Source organism: Salmo salar, chromosome ssa17 (assembly GCF_905237065.1).
Source record: "Salmo salar chromosome ssa17, Ssal_v3.1, whole genome shotgun sequence".
Classification (NCBI taxonomy): Eukaryota; Metazoa; Chordata; class Actinopteri; order Salmoniformes; family Salmonidae; genus Salmo; species Salmo salar.
In genome coordinates, this window is record NC_059458.1 from 51,863,776 (window position 1) to 51,877,629 (window position 13,854).

At 42.9% G+C, this 13,854-nt stretch overlaps 1 protein-coding gene across 4 annotated transcripts; it reads left to right on the forward strand.

The window, feature by feature from the left end:
- The first annotated feature begins 550 nt into the window (after nucleotides 1-550).
- Nucleotides 551-12,658, forward strand: LOC106576042 (acyl-coenzyme A thioesterase 5). Of its 4 annotated transcripts, none has more exons than XM_045699694.1 (10): nucleotides 551-569; nucleotides 8,654-8,856; nucleotides 9,250-9,349; nucleotides 9,463-9,820; nucleotides 10,037-10,156; nucleotides 10,312-10,394; nucleotides 10,528-10,621; nucleotides 10,689-10,769; nucleotides 10,858-10,999; nucleotides 11,106-12,658. In XM_045699694.1, exons 2-10 carry the CDS (start codon nucleotides 8,667-8,669, stop codon nucleotides 11,234-11,236), a joined length of 1,299 nt encoding a protein of 432 aa, XP_045555650.1. In that variant the 5' UTR covers nucleotides 551-569; nucleotides 8,654-8,666; the 3' UTR covers nucleotides 11,237-12,658. The 4 variants fall into 4 exon arrangements, with proteins under 4 accessions (XP_045555650.1, XP_045555648.1, XP_014008347.2 ...); XM_045699692.1 differs by lacking the exon at nucleotides 551-569 and adding an exon at nucleotides 781-1,066; XM_014152872.2 differs by lacking the exon at nucleotides 551-569 and adding an exon at nucleotides 8,166-8,494.
- The last annotated feature ends 1,196 nt before the right edge of the window (nucleotides 12,659-13,854 follow it).

Genomic DNA, 13,854 nt, shown 5'->3' on the forward strand with positions numbered 1-13,854 from the left:
TTACGTGTTTGTTTGGTCTTCGTCCCTGTGCCCTTACATGGCGTGCCATAATTTGGGGTATGATTAACAAAAACGATTACGCATTCCGGTCTGTCTGAGTCTGTCTCCCGAATCATTGTTACCAATGTGACAACACTGAAGAAAAATATTAACCTAACATACAACAACTTCAAAGTTGAGAGAAGTCTGCTGCTCTGCAGGATGTTTCAAGGATGGGGTCTAACAACGCAGCAAGAGAGGCAATCAGTGTGCGGGAGATCTTCACCTCCTACTTATTTGAAGATGATGCTGTTCCTTGGCAACACCATAGACTACACTATGCACAACAAAGGCTCTTTTAACCTCTTTGGGCTAGGGGGCAGTATTTTGACGTCCGGATGAAAAGCATGCCCAGAGTAAACTGCCCGCTACTCCGGCCCAGAAGCTAAGATGTGCATAGTATTAGTATATTTGGATAGAAAACACTCTGAAGTTTCTAAAACTGTTTGAATGATGTCTGTGAGTATAACAGAACTCATATGGCAGGCGAAAACCTGAGCCAAATCCAACCAGGAAGTGGGAAATCTGAGGTTTGTAGTTTTTCAAGTGATTGCCTATCCAATATACAGTGTAAATGGGGTCATATTGCACTTCCTAAGGCTTCCACTAGATGTCAACAGTCTTTAGAACGTTGTATCTTGCTTCTACTGTGAATGGGAAGAGAATAAGAGCTATTGGAATCAGGTGTCTGGAAAATTTCCATGAGCTCAGTCATGCGCACGGCCGTGAGAGCGAGCTGAGTTCCTTTTCATTTCTTACGACATAGGAATTGTCCGGTTGGAATATTGAAGATTTATGATAAAAAACATCCTAAAGATTGGTTCTATACATCGTTTGACATGTTTCTACGAACTGTAATTGAACTTTTTTTACTTTTGTCTGAACTTAGTGCTCGCGCATTTTGCATTTGGACTGAACGCGCGAACAAAAGGGAGGTATTTGGACATAAATATGAACTTTATCGAACAAAACAAACATTTATTGTGGAACTGGGATTCCTGGGAGTGCATTCCGATGAAGATCAAAGGTAAGTGAATATTTATAATGCTATTTCTGACTTTTGTTGACTCCATAACGGGTATCTGTATGGCTTGTTTTGGTGCCTGAGCGCTGTACTCAGATTATTGCATGGTGTGCTTTTGCCGTAAAGCTTTTTTGAAATCTGACACAGTGGTTGCATGAAGGAGAAGTGTATCTTTAATTCTTTGTAAAACACCTATGTTGTGTCAACTTTTAGGAGTATTTCTGTAAATTGATAAGGCTCTCTGCAAAATCAAAGGATTTTGGAGGCAAAACATTACTGAACATAACGCGCCAATGTAAACTGAGATTTTTGGATATTAATATGAACTTTATCGAACAAAACATACATGTATTAGTGATTAATTGAACATGTTTCATTATTTATTTGAGGCTAAATTGATTTTATTGGTGTATTATATTAACTTAAAATAAAAGTGTTCATTCAGTATTGTCGTCATTGTCATTATTACAAATAAATATCGGCCGATTAATCAGTATTGGCTTTTTTTGGTCCTCCAATAATCGTTATCTGCTTTGAAAAATCATAATCGGTCGACCTCTACTAGAGACACTTATGTAATTGTATGAACTGAGAGAATATATGGGTAACACTGATTCATTAGTCATATGCTGCCTTCCCTGCTCCTATATTCTTACCTCTTTCCCTTTCTGTCTTTTACACCTCTCTCGCCACCTCCTCTTTCTTCCTCTGTTTTTATAATGCCCCCCAAAGATGTGTATTGAGGTACAGATTGAACTTCTATTTATAATATTACAATTATAATATGTATAATGCATGTATTTATAACACTTGGATAATGAACTTCTTTCAATAAAGCGTTTCACATTCTCTACTGGTTGAAATTAAATTATTTACCACTATAACCTCATCTCTAGTTAATAAGTTACCTAACTGTTCTGGACACTGGCTAGTCTTTCATTAACAACTTTTACCATAGCAAAGGTATCACAAATTATTTGTTTGAGCTGTGCATGGTAACAGAGGGCAACGTTAACAATCTACTTGTCACGGTTGTCGTATGAAAGAGACCAAGGCGCAGCGTGCTTATCGTTCCACATCTTTATTTCTATGTGAAACTATGCAAGACAGACAATAAACTATAAACAAAACAACAACCGTGACGAAGAGGTGCTACATGCATGAAATCAAAATAATCTCCCACAAACACTAGTGGGAAAAACAACAACTTAAATATGATCCCCAATTAGAGACAACGATGAGCAGCTGGCTCTAATTGGGAATCATACGAAAACCACAACCTAGAAAAAAGAACCTAGAACACAACATAGAAAATGTAAACTAGGCAAAAACCAACACAGAAAAAATAACCTTGAACACAACATAGAAAATGTAAACTAGACAAAAACCCCAACATAAAAAAAATAAACTAGAACCAAACATAGAAATAAATAAACTAGACAAAACCCCCCAGTCACGCCCTGACCTACTCTACCATAGAAAAATACGAGCTCTCTATGATCAGGACGTGACAGTACCCACCCCCCCAAAGGTCCGGCCGCAAAACCTGAAACCAAAAGGGAGGGTTAGGGGTGGTGTCTAGTGTTGGTGGCGGCTTTGGTGCAGCATGAAGAACCTTCTCATCCCGCGGATCCTCCCGCATCGGAGGCGGTTCAGGTGCGGGACGAAGAACCCTCTCATCCTGCGAACCCACTAGCATAGGAGGCGGCTCTGGTGCAGGACGAAGAACCCTCTCTTCCTGCGAACCCGCCAGCATCGGTGGAGGCTCCGGGCCGTCGCTGGAGGCTCCGGGCCGTCGCTGGAGGCTCCGGGCTCTGGACTGGGGACTGTCGCTGGAAGCTCCGGACTGGGGACTGTCGCCGGAAGGCCCGGGCTGGGGACTGTCGCCGGAAGGCCCGGGCTGGGGACTGTCGCCGGAAGCTCTGGGCTGGGGACTGTCGCCGGAAGCTCTGGGCTGGGGACTGTCGCCGGACTGGGCAGGCGCACTGGAGGCCTAGTGGGTGGAGCCGGGACTGGTGACACGCACATCAGGGCGAGTGCGAGAAGCAGGCACAGGACGTACTAGACTGGGGAGGCGTACTGGAGGCCTGATGCGTGGGACCGGTACAGGTGGCACCGGACTAGTGACACGCACCTCAGGGAGAGTGCGAGGAGGAGGCACAGGACATACCTGACTGGGAACACGCACTTCAGGGAGAGTGCGGGGAACAGGCACAGGACGTACTGGGTAGTGGAGGCGCACTGGCGACACAGTGCGTAGAGCTGGTGCAGGATATCCTGGACCGAGGAGATACACCGGAGACCAGGAGCGCTGAGCCGGCACAACCCGTCCTGGCTACATGCTCACTTTAGCCCGGCAAATGCGGGGCGCAGGCACAGTGCGCACCGGGCTATGAATGCGCACTGGAGATACAGTGCGCATTACCGCATAACACGGTGCCTGACTGGTCACAAGCTCCCCACGGTAAGCACGGGGAGTTGGCTCAGTTCTCAACCCTGACTCCGCCAATCTCCCCGTGTGCCCCCCCCCCAAAAAAATTGGGAGCTGCCTATCGGGCTTCCGTCGTTTCCGTGCTAGTTCCTCGTATCATCACCGTTCCTCTCTCGCTGTCTCCGCCTGCTTCCATGGCAGGGTCTTGTCCCCTGCCATTACCTCCTCCCAGGTCCAGGATGTCCTCCACTCTCTTCTCTACCGGGCCCAGGATCCCTGCTCCTCCTGGGCACGCTGCTTGGTCCTTTGGTGGTGGGAGATTCTGTCACGGTTGTCGTATGAAAGAGACCAAGGTGCAGCGTGCGTATCGTTCCACATCTTTATTTATATGTGAAACTATGCAAGACAGACAATAAACTATAACCAAAAACAACAAACTGTGACGAAGAGGTGCTACATGCATAAACTCGAAATAATCTCCCACAAACACTAGTGGGAAAAACAACAACTTAAATATGATCCCCAATTAAAGACAACGATGACCAGCTGCCTCTAATTGGGAATCATACGAAAACCCCAACCTAGAAAAAAAGAACCTAGAACACAACATAGAACATTTTAACTCGACAAAAACCCCAACATAGAAAAAAGAAATTAGAACCAAACATAGAAATAAATAAACTAGACAAAACCCCCCAGTCACACCCTGACCTACTCTACCATAGAAAAATACGAGCTCTCTATGGTCAGGACGTGACACTACTATGCTTAATGAGCACAAACAAAGCAACTGGGCTGGATAACCTTCCTGCGAGATTCATAAGGATAGTGCTTGCGTCACTGCTAAAATGATGAAACATATTGTAGACCTTTCTATTAGTAGTGGTACATTTCCCAAGGATCTCAAAACAGCCCAGGTGGTTCCACTCCACAAGAAGAGCATTAAAACAAATGTAGGAAGGTACGGGCCTGTGTCAATCCACAGCACCTTATCCACAGTTGTTGAGAGATTTGTTTTTAATCAACTTGAGGGATACATTACCTTCTTGAGCACAAACTTCTTTATGAATTTACAATCTAGTTATAGAACAGCTCATTCCACTGTTACTTGCCTTATCCACCTTTTTGAACACATTAAGCAGGAAAGTGAGAAGGGGAACTATACAGGTATGGTCATATTGGACTTGCAGAAAGCTTTTGACACTGTAGACCACGATATTATCCTGATGAAACTGAAATGCATGGGTCTAAATTATGTAGCAGTGAATTGGTTTAGGTCTTGGAACAGAAGAATAGATTGCTTAGGGCTGACAAGATAACAGTAAACTGTGCAGGCAAGGAGATTGAATCTAAAACAAGTGTAACTTATCTTGGTGTGTCCCTAGATCAATCCCTTTCTGGAGACCTGATTGCTGCTAAAATTATTTTTAAAATGGCAAACAAATTGACATTTTTATATCGTTACACTAGATATTTTATCATTAAAGTTAATAAACTGCTTGTCTCAACCTTGATTCAGTGTCATTTCGATGATGCCTGCTCTGCTTGGTATAGTGGGCTATCAAAAAAGCTGAAAAAGAGAACGCAGGTCATGCAAAATAATGTTATCAGGTGTATGCTGAATGTCCCCCCTAGGACCCACATAGGAGTTCTGGGAGGTTTGCTTGTTACCTTTGGAGTCCAGAGTGGAGCAACTTAAACTTAATCATATGTTTGACATCTTAAATGACTGCGCCCCAGGTTACATGAAAAATCACATTGATATGGTCTTGTAACGCCCTGGCCATAGAGAGGGGTTTTTTGTTCTTTATTTTGGTTAGGCCAGGGTGTTACATTGGGTGGGCGTTCTATGTTCCTTTTTCTATGTTTTGGTATTTCTTTGTTTTGGGCCATGTGTGTGGCTCCCAATCAGGCACAGCTGAAGCTCGTTGCTGCTGATTGGGAGTCACACATAAGGAGCATGTTTTTCCTTTGGGTTTTGTGGGTAATTGTTTCTGTTTTGAGTATTTTCCTAACAGGACTGTTTGCTGTCGTTTTTGTTCATTTTGTAGTGTTCTCTTGTTTATTTGAATTAAAATTCTAATGATGAACACATCCTCTGCTGCACCTTGGTTCCCTCTTCCAGACAGCCGTTACAGGTCTATAACCAACACAGCACGTATTTCCTTGCCAGGCATTTTTCTGTGGAATAGCCTTCCCTTGGAGATCAAGCAAATAAAAAGTAAAAATAGCTTTAAAAAGCAGGCAAAGTTTTTCATTTGGCAAGGTTGTCTAAGTAAGGGAAACCACTCCATTGCCCCTTGTGCCCCTTCTGCCTGTCAGGTTTATTTATTTGAAGGATTGGTATGATGTACAATTAATAGATTGTTTAAATGTGAAATTAATATTGTTGATTTAAGGTTAGGGAGAAGTGCAGCGAATAGTGCCACTTTTTAGGATGTCAATATAAATTAATGAATTTATGGTTGTTTGTAATTTTGGCTTGTCTTTTAACCATGTGTTATTGTTTTTACCATCGAGGACCACTTTGGAAATAAGTGTTTTAATTCATACTTTCAAGTGATATCCTCTGGGTCCACATTGTGCATTTTGTTGTATATGTATGTTGCCCAAAATAAATTCAATTCAAGGACATTGGATATTGAGATGAACTGGTTTTAGAGTATTTACATGATGCATAGGAAGTGTAGAGTACTGTTTTTAAGTTCTTTTTCTCTAAAAATGAATTACAAACCAGCCTTTAACTAGTTAAATCCTGTTTCTAGTCTATTAGTTACAATGTGTAACCATTGATGTCCCAGGACCAAGCTTGGTGAACACTTTTGAAGTGTATAATTGTAACACATACAGTTGAAGTCGGAAGTTTACATACACCTTGGACAAATACATTGAAACTCAGTTTTTCACAATTCCTGACATTTAATCCTAATACAAATTCCCTGTCTTAGGTCAGTTAGGATCACCATTTTATTTCAGAATGTGAAATGCCAGAATAATAGTAGAGAATTATTTCTTTCAGCTTTTATTTCTTTCATCACATTCCCAGTGGGTCAGAAGTTTACATTCACTCAATTAGTATTTGGTAGCATTGATTTTAAATTGTGTAACTTGGGTCAAACGTTTCGGGTAGCCTTCCACAAGCTTCCCACAATAAGTTGGGTGAATTTTGGCCCATTCCTCCTGACAGAGCAGGTGGTTTGTAGGTTTGTCAGGTTTGTAGGCCTCCTTGCTCGCACATGTTTTCTCAGTTCTGCCCTCAAATTTTCTATGGGATTGATGTCAGGGCTTTGTGATGGCCACTCCAATACCTTGACTTTGTTGTCCTTAAGCCATTTGGAAGACTCATTTGCGACCAAGCTTTAACTTCCTGACTGATGTCTTGAGATGTTGCTTCAATATATCCGCATAATTTTCCATCCTCATGATGTCATCTAGTTTGTGAAGTGCACCAGTCCCTCCTGCAGAAAAGCACACCCACAACATGATGCTGCCAGCCCCGTGCTTCACGGTTGGGATGGGATTCTTCGGCTTGCAAGCCTCAACCTTTGTCCTCCAAACATAATGATGGTCAATATGGCCAAACAGTTCTATTTTTGGTTCATCACACCAGAGGACATTTCTCCAAAAAGTCCAATCTTTGTCCCCATGTGCAGTTGCAAACCGTAATCTGGCTTTTTTATGGCGGTTTTGGAGCAATGGCTTCTTTCTTGCTGAGCAGCCTTTCAGGTTATGTCGATATAGGACTTGTTTTACTGTGGATATAGATACGTTTGTACCTGTTTCCTCCAGCATCTTCACAAGGTCCTTTGCTGTTGTTCTGGGATTGATTTGCACTTTTCGCAACAAAGTACGTTCATATCTAGGAGACAGAAGGCATCTCCTTCCTGAGCGGAATGACGGCTGTGTGGTCCCATGGTGTTTATACTTGCGTACTATTTTTGTACAGATGAACGTGGTACCTTCAGGCGTTTGGAAATTGCTCCCAAGGATGAACCAGACTTGTGGAGGTCTACAGTTATTTTTCTGAGGTCTTGGCTGATTTGTTTTGATTTTCCCATGATGTCAAGCAAAGAGGCACTGGGTTTGAAGGTAGGCCTTGAAAAACATCCACAGGTACATCTCCAATTGACTTAAATGATGTCAATTAGCCTATCAGAAGCCTCTAAAGCCATGCCATCATTTTCTGGAATGTTCTAAGCTGTTTAAAGGGACAGTCAACTTAGTGTATGTAAACTTCTGACCCACTGGAATTGTGATACAGTGAATTATAAGTGAAATAATCTGTCTGTAAACAATTATTGGAAAAATTACTTGTGTCATGCACAAAGTAGATGTCCTAACCGACTTGACAAAACTATAGTTGGTTAACAAGAAATTTGTGGAGTGGTTGAAAAACAAGTTTTAATGACTCCAACCTAAGTCTTCCGACTTCAATTGTACATGCAGACACAGCATCATTCAAAGACTGGAATTTGATACTCCTGGTATTGGATTTGACTGAAAAATCATCTCAAAGACATTCATACCTAAACTGCACCTTCATTTGCTAAGGTAGAGTACATGATCAGTGAATATATTAAATGTATAGGCTACAATGTGGGGATCTCATGCATAGTAATAACTACATGTACATACAACTTGCATCCTTGGCACAAAGTTATATTATATTCTACTCAATCCATAGCCTTCATTAATGTCATTCAGACTGTTTTCAAGTTGATACAATCGGCTATGAGAGCTGAGAGCTGAGGTGTCGCTACATTAACTAACATATTCCTGTCAACTGTAAATGTTTTGCATGATTTGTTATGCCGTTATAATCACCTACATTTGCTTCGATCCTAGTATTTTTGTCACCCTCAACTTTGTGAGCAGTGCCGCACGGACTTTGTACTTTCCTGCACGAGTAAACTTGTCTACTCGCACCAGAATTATGTAACTACACAGAGCGGTTTTCTATGTCAGCATGTCTCTGACTTGTCATTGTTGAATAACTCCGTGTAAGTAAATGTGGACACGAAGTTTGAAGCGAATGTGACTCGTAGCCAATTTTGTTCTGTCGCCAACCAGTTTTCACAGGTTAAAGCCAGGACAAATGGGATGTCAATCCCACCATCTTTACCAGTGTTCGGTTGTTTCTGTCTTGTCTTTTTCTACAGGTGTTTGTCCACCATGGTTGGGACTTTCCCGCTTCTGTCAGTGCAGCCAACATGGGGGCTCGTGGATGAGAAGATCCAGGTAGTTGTGAGGAATTTACCTCCAGCGCTCTCAGTGACGCTACATTCCCTTCATCGCTCTGAGGATAAGGACCTTTGGGAGGCGTTCGGCCATTACACCAGCGACGGCCAAGGCACGGTGACAGGTAGTTAGTTCACTGACATCATTATTTGACCTTGTTTTTTCCCCAGTTGTTTTGAAAGCAATTAAAAAAAATAATAATAATAATGTTCTTTACTGTCTTGCCTAGTTAAATAAATTCTTGTTTACAATGACGTCCTACACCGGCAAAACCCTGATGGCACTGGGCCAATTATGCACTGCCCTATGGGATTCCAATCACAGCTGGTTGTGATGTAACCTGGAATTGAACCAGAGTGTCTGTATTGATGCCTCTAGCACTGAGATGCAGTGCCTTAGACTGCTGTGCCACTCGGGAGCCCCAGTCAACAGACAACTGACAACTCTGAAAAAACAAGCTCTGATTACAAAAAATACAGAAACTCAAGCCGCTTTCTCTTTTTTGTTGTTGATGTAGTTGCTAAGGATGCCAGTCTTGGAGGAACATATGAAGGAGCAGAGCCCATGGGTCTCCTGTGGAGCATGCAGCCTGTTCCAGGCAGTCGGACAGGCCTCAGGTAACACACCAATGCAATTCAATATTTGGGGTCAATTTTACATAGGAAAACCAGATAATTTAGGGTGACCAGGCCCGGCTGGACAAGTCAAATAAACTCTCTCTGTCTCTCAGGTTGAGAAAGATGGATGTCCTCACTCCTATGGTGGTACACATCTCTGTGTACAGTGGGCACATGACTGAGGGCTTCAGCAAGCAGTCTCCCCTAGCGACCGTTGTCACAGAACGATGGTACATGGCACCGGGTGTGTGCAGAATTGACATCAGGGAACATGGAGTCCGAGGGACCCTCTTTTTACCCCCAGGTCCTGGACCCTTCCCTGGGGTGTTGGATATGTGGGGAGGGGGTGGGGGGCTGGTGGAGTACCGCTCCTGCCTCCTGGCGTCACAGGGTTTTGTTTCCATGGCGCTAGAGTACCTTTCCCATGACAAGAACAGAACCTCAGACATCGACGTTAAAACCTACTTTGAGGTGATTCTCATACTGTGTGTGTGCCTACAAGGTTGTGCATGTCTTAATGTTCAGAAATGGCCCTGAGAGGGCAGAGTCCTGCTGTGACCATTTACCCAGACTCACTGTTATATTACATCACTTCACATTATATTACATCACATTGCATCTGCTACATTGGATCCTACATTGTATCCTTATCACTTGAACTTGAGTTCTATCTCTCTTGTTATGTAGAAAGCGTTCAGGATTGTGCAGGAGCACCCTCTGGTGATGAAGGACAGAGTTGCTCTGTTTGGTCTCTCCTTAGGCACGTCAGTTGCCCTCAACTTGGCAGCCTACTCCAAAGTCATCAGCGTGAGTCTCGCTCCCACTCTCCTCTTTTTCCTCCAGTTTGGAGCTTTGTATTTATAGAGTGAATTCAGATTCAGAAAGCTATTGTCCCAACACTGACCATGTGTATAAGCTTATGAGTTTGTTCAGTGTGTAACAATAAATCCTGTTTATTCCAGCCCAGATGCTGTGTGTGTATCAGTGGGAGTCACGTCAACCCGGTCAACAAGGCTATCGGTGAAGTGTTTAGAAAGATGAAGGAGTGAGTGGGATGTGGCTGAAAAATAAACCCAAATCTGTTCAAAGTGAAGGTGTAAGGTACCGTGATTATGAAGCTTGTGACATACAGTTCAAATAAAGAAATATAGACTAAAAACATAATTATTTATTGCCAGGGATGGGTATAAGACCCAATTTGATGAAGAGGGCCGTGTGGTCTGGAGAGACATCATTCTGCCCATCCCAACCGACCTTGGAGAGAAAGTGGATGTAAGTCAACACACACACAAACACACACACAGTGGGTTTGTTTACTCATTGCCCTGTCTTCTGAAAGATGGGGAGGATAAAGTGTCCATTGATGTTGGTCGTCGGGGAGGATGATCAGAACTGGGCCACAGTGGAGTCTGCCAAGGACGTGAGTACACACACACACAAACACGATTACAAGCTTCCTATGAAATCCATCATTTTCAATGACGCTGAATGTGACCTCTGACCTGCAGATAGCCCAGATGATGCGTGCAGCGGGTAACGAGCACCTACTGACCATTCTACAATACCCTGATGCTGGACACCTCATTGAGCCGCCCTACACACCCCACTTCAGAGCCAGCAACTTCATAGTGCAGCAAACACGACAGAAAGGTTCTGTACACACACAAAGCTCACACCTATAGTATACACACCTGAACTAAGATATATGTATAACCAATTCTTTACTCCCAATGTAACTAATGATTGTGTGTTGTAGTGATCATGTTGTGGGGAGGGTACCCCAAGCCGCATGCCGATGCTCAGGAAGACTGTTGGGAAAAGAGCCTTAGCTTCCTACGGCAACACCTGTACCCCAGCCCTGACTCTGTCCCTAAGGCCAAGCTGTGATGTCACACCCGAGGAGCATCAAGGACCTAGTATGATTCACTAAGCTATAACTGTTAAAATACATTAACACTTAAAATATAAAAAATACTAAGCTAACATGGAATTGTTTTGGTCATACCATAGATAATTTAACTATTTCATTTAGAATTGTACGACTTCTTTAAGCCAGGTGTATGTTACACGATTTTGGCCCCCATTTAGCTGTCCCAGACAAGTTTTTGAAATTGTCGTTGCCTACTCGAGGCGTTTGGCCGTCACAACGCTCATTTAATGTGAGCAGGTCAGATACGCAATCTGAGGGCAATCAATGTTTGATTTTATCGGCACAATCTGCAGTGCCAGTGAGATGATGATATTTCTCATAACCCAGAATGTGAGCTACTACTACTACTACTGCTACTACTACTACTACTACAACAACTACTCCTAGTATGAGTTTTTACTTGCCTTTAACCAAAGTGTCAAATCGGTGCAACTCTGAAGTTCACAACAATGTTATTCAATTCAGAATGTTTGCTAGATATTTCAAGTCAGTATGGCAAGCGTGAGTGTCTGACTGAAAACGTTTGAGGCTGCTTTGAGCCACAGCTCGTTGTAGCTATGTTAACAATCTAATCACATAATTATTTTCGCGAGACAGCGTGGTATTGAGAATCCTAACGACCAAGTGAAGAATCTTGTAGTGTGTGACCCCTGTCTTTGCCATGTCGTTTAGTGTGCGCACCACTACATTGTCAAGACAAAAAAACGTCAGGAAAGATGGTTGTTTAATGTGAGAGGCTCAGCGATGTTAGGATTTGGAAAGTTGTGTAGTGTACATCTGGTTTTTGGTACTATTTAATAAATGTATTACTTAAAATATTGAATTTGGCCTTTACTACTATAGCCCATAGAAACGCATTGAATAACACATTCATAAATGGCAAAAAAGACAGTCCAAAAATGTATCATAAGGAATAAGATTTTTTTTGTGAGAAGACCAATTTTCGAGATGTCTCGGTCTGACAAACGCCTCAGATGTGGAATGTCGACATAGGCGGGTGCGGTGGATTGAGACACAGCCCATGAAAAAAAATATATTTCTCTTAAACTGACAGGATTTTGGTGGGGATTATTATTATGTTACTTAGATTGACACACGGGTGCATCAATATACTCTTAAGGATTAATATGTGTGAAAAGACAGAGTCATCAGACCAGTGGACACAGCTGTACAACATAAATTGAGGGCTGATGAGGAGTGTCCACAGTAATGGGTCGGAGTCTCTCATTCACTGAACTGCATGAGTTTCAACCTGCCAATAGTGTTAACACCTGTGCCTGAAACCTAACTGCCATAGTACACAGATGATTGATTCTATTTTTTGATTCATTAGGAAATGTGTTGTCTATGATGTTTATAATAAATCAGAGGAGTATGAACAATATGTTGTTATTGAGAGCATGAGAGCTATTTGGTATGCTTCTTGCAGTTCTTCAATATTCCACACGGGGGTGATGTATGCATGTATAGTTGTGGTCAATTGATGAGTCTTGGGGCTGTATTCCAAATGTCTCAAGAGTAGGAGTGTTGATCTTGTATAAGGATCCCCCCATCCATTTAAACTTATTATGATCTGAAAGCCAGAACTGATCCTAGATCAGCACTCCTGCGATGTTTCATACATGGGTTGCAGTCTAAACCAGGGTTTCCAAAACTCTGCCCTGGGTGAATGTTTTGGTTTTTGACCGAGCACTACACAGCTGATTCAAATAACCAACTCATCAAGCTTAGATGATTTGAATCAGCTGTGTAGTGCTAGGGTAAAGACTGAGTTTGGGAAATTCTGGTCTAAATTATATTCCAACTTACACTACATTACCCAAAGAGTGTGGACACCTGCTCGTCGAACATATCGTTCTAAAAATCCTCTGCATTAATATGGAGTTGGTCCCCATTTTGCTGTTATAACAGACTCCACTCTTCTCGGAAGGCTTTCCACTAGATGTTGGAACATTGCTGAATGAACTTGCTTCATGCTGAAACAAGAAAGGGCCTTCCCCAAAGCACAGAACTGTCTAGAATGTCATTGTATGCTGTGCGTTAAGATTTCCTTTCACTGGAACTAAGGGGCCTAGCTCGAACCATGAAAAACAGCCCCAGACCATTATTCCTCCTCCACCAAACTTTACAGTTGGTACTATGCATTGGGGCAGGTAGCGTTCTCCTGGCATCCGCCAAACCCCCATTTGTCCATCAGACTGTCAGATGGTGAGGCGTGATTCATCACTCCAAGAGAACATGTTTCCGCTGCTCCAGAGTCCAATGGTGGCGAGCTTTACACCACTCCAGCCGACGCTTGGCATTACGCATGGTGATCTTAGGCTTGTGTGTGGCTGCTAGGACATGGAAACCCATTTCATGAAGCTCCTGACGAACAGTTCTTGTGCTGACGTTGCTTCCAGAGGCAGTTTGGAATTCGGTAGTGTGTATTGCAACCGAGGACAGACGATTTTTACATGCTTCTGCACTCAGCGGTCCTGTTCTATGAGCTTGTGTGGTTTACCACTTCACGGCGGAGCCGTTGTTGCTCCTAGATGTTTACACTTCACAATAACAGCACTTACAGTTGACCAGG

Excerpts from the sequence above, each read along its gene's own strand:
- LOC106576042 (XM_045699692.1), top strand. The coding sequence starts at position 879 with ATGTTTCTACGAACTGTAATTGAACTTTTTTTACTTTTGTCTGAACTT. Across the intron at positions 8,857-9,249 it reads CGGCCAAGGCACGGTGACAG|TTGCTAAGGATGCCAGTCTT; the intron begins GTAGTTAGTTCA and ends TTGTTGATGTAG. Across the intron at positions 10,157-10,311 it reads CCTACTCCAAAGTCATCAGC|CCCAGATGCTGTGTGTGTAT; the intron begins GTGAGTCTCGCT and ends TGTTTATTCCAG.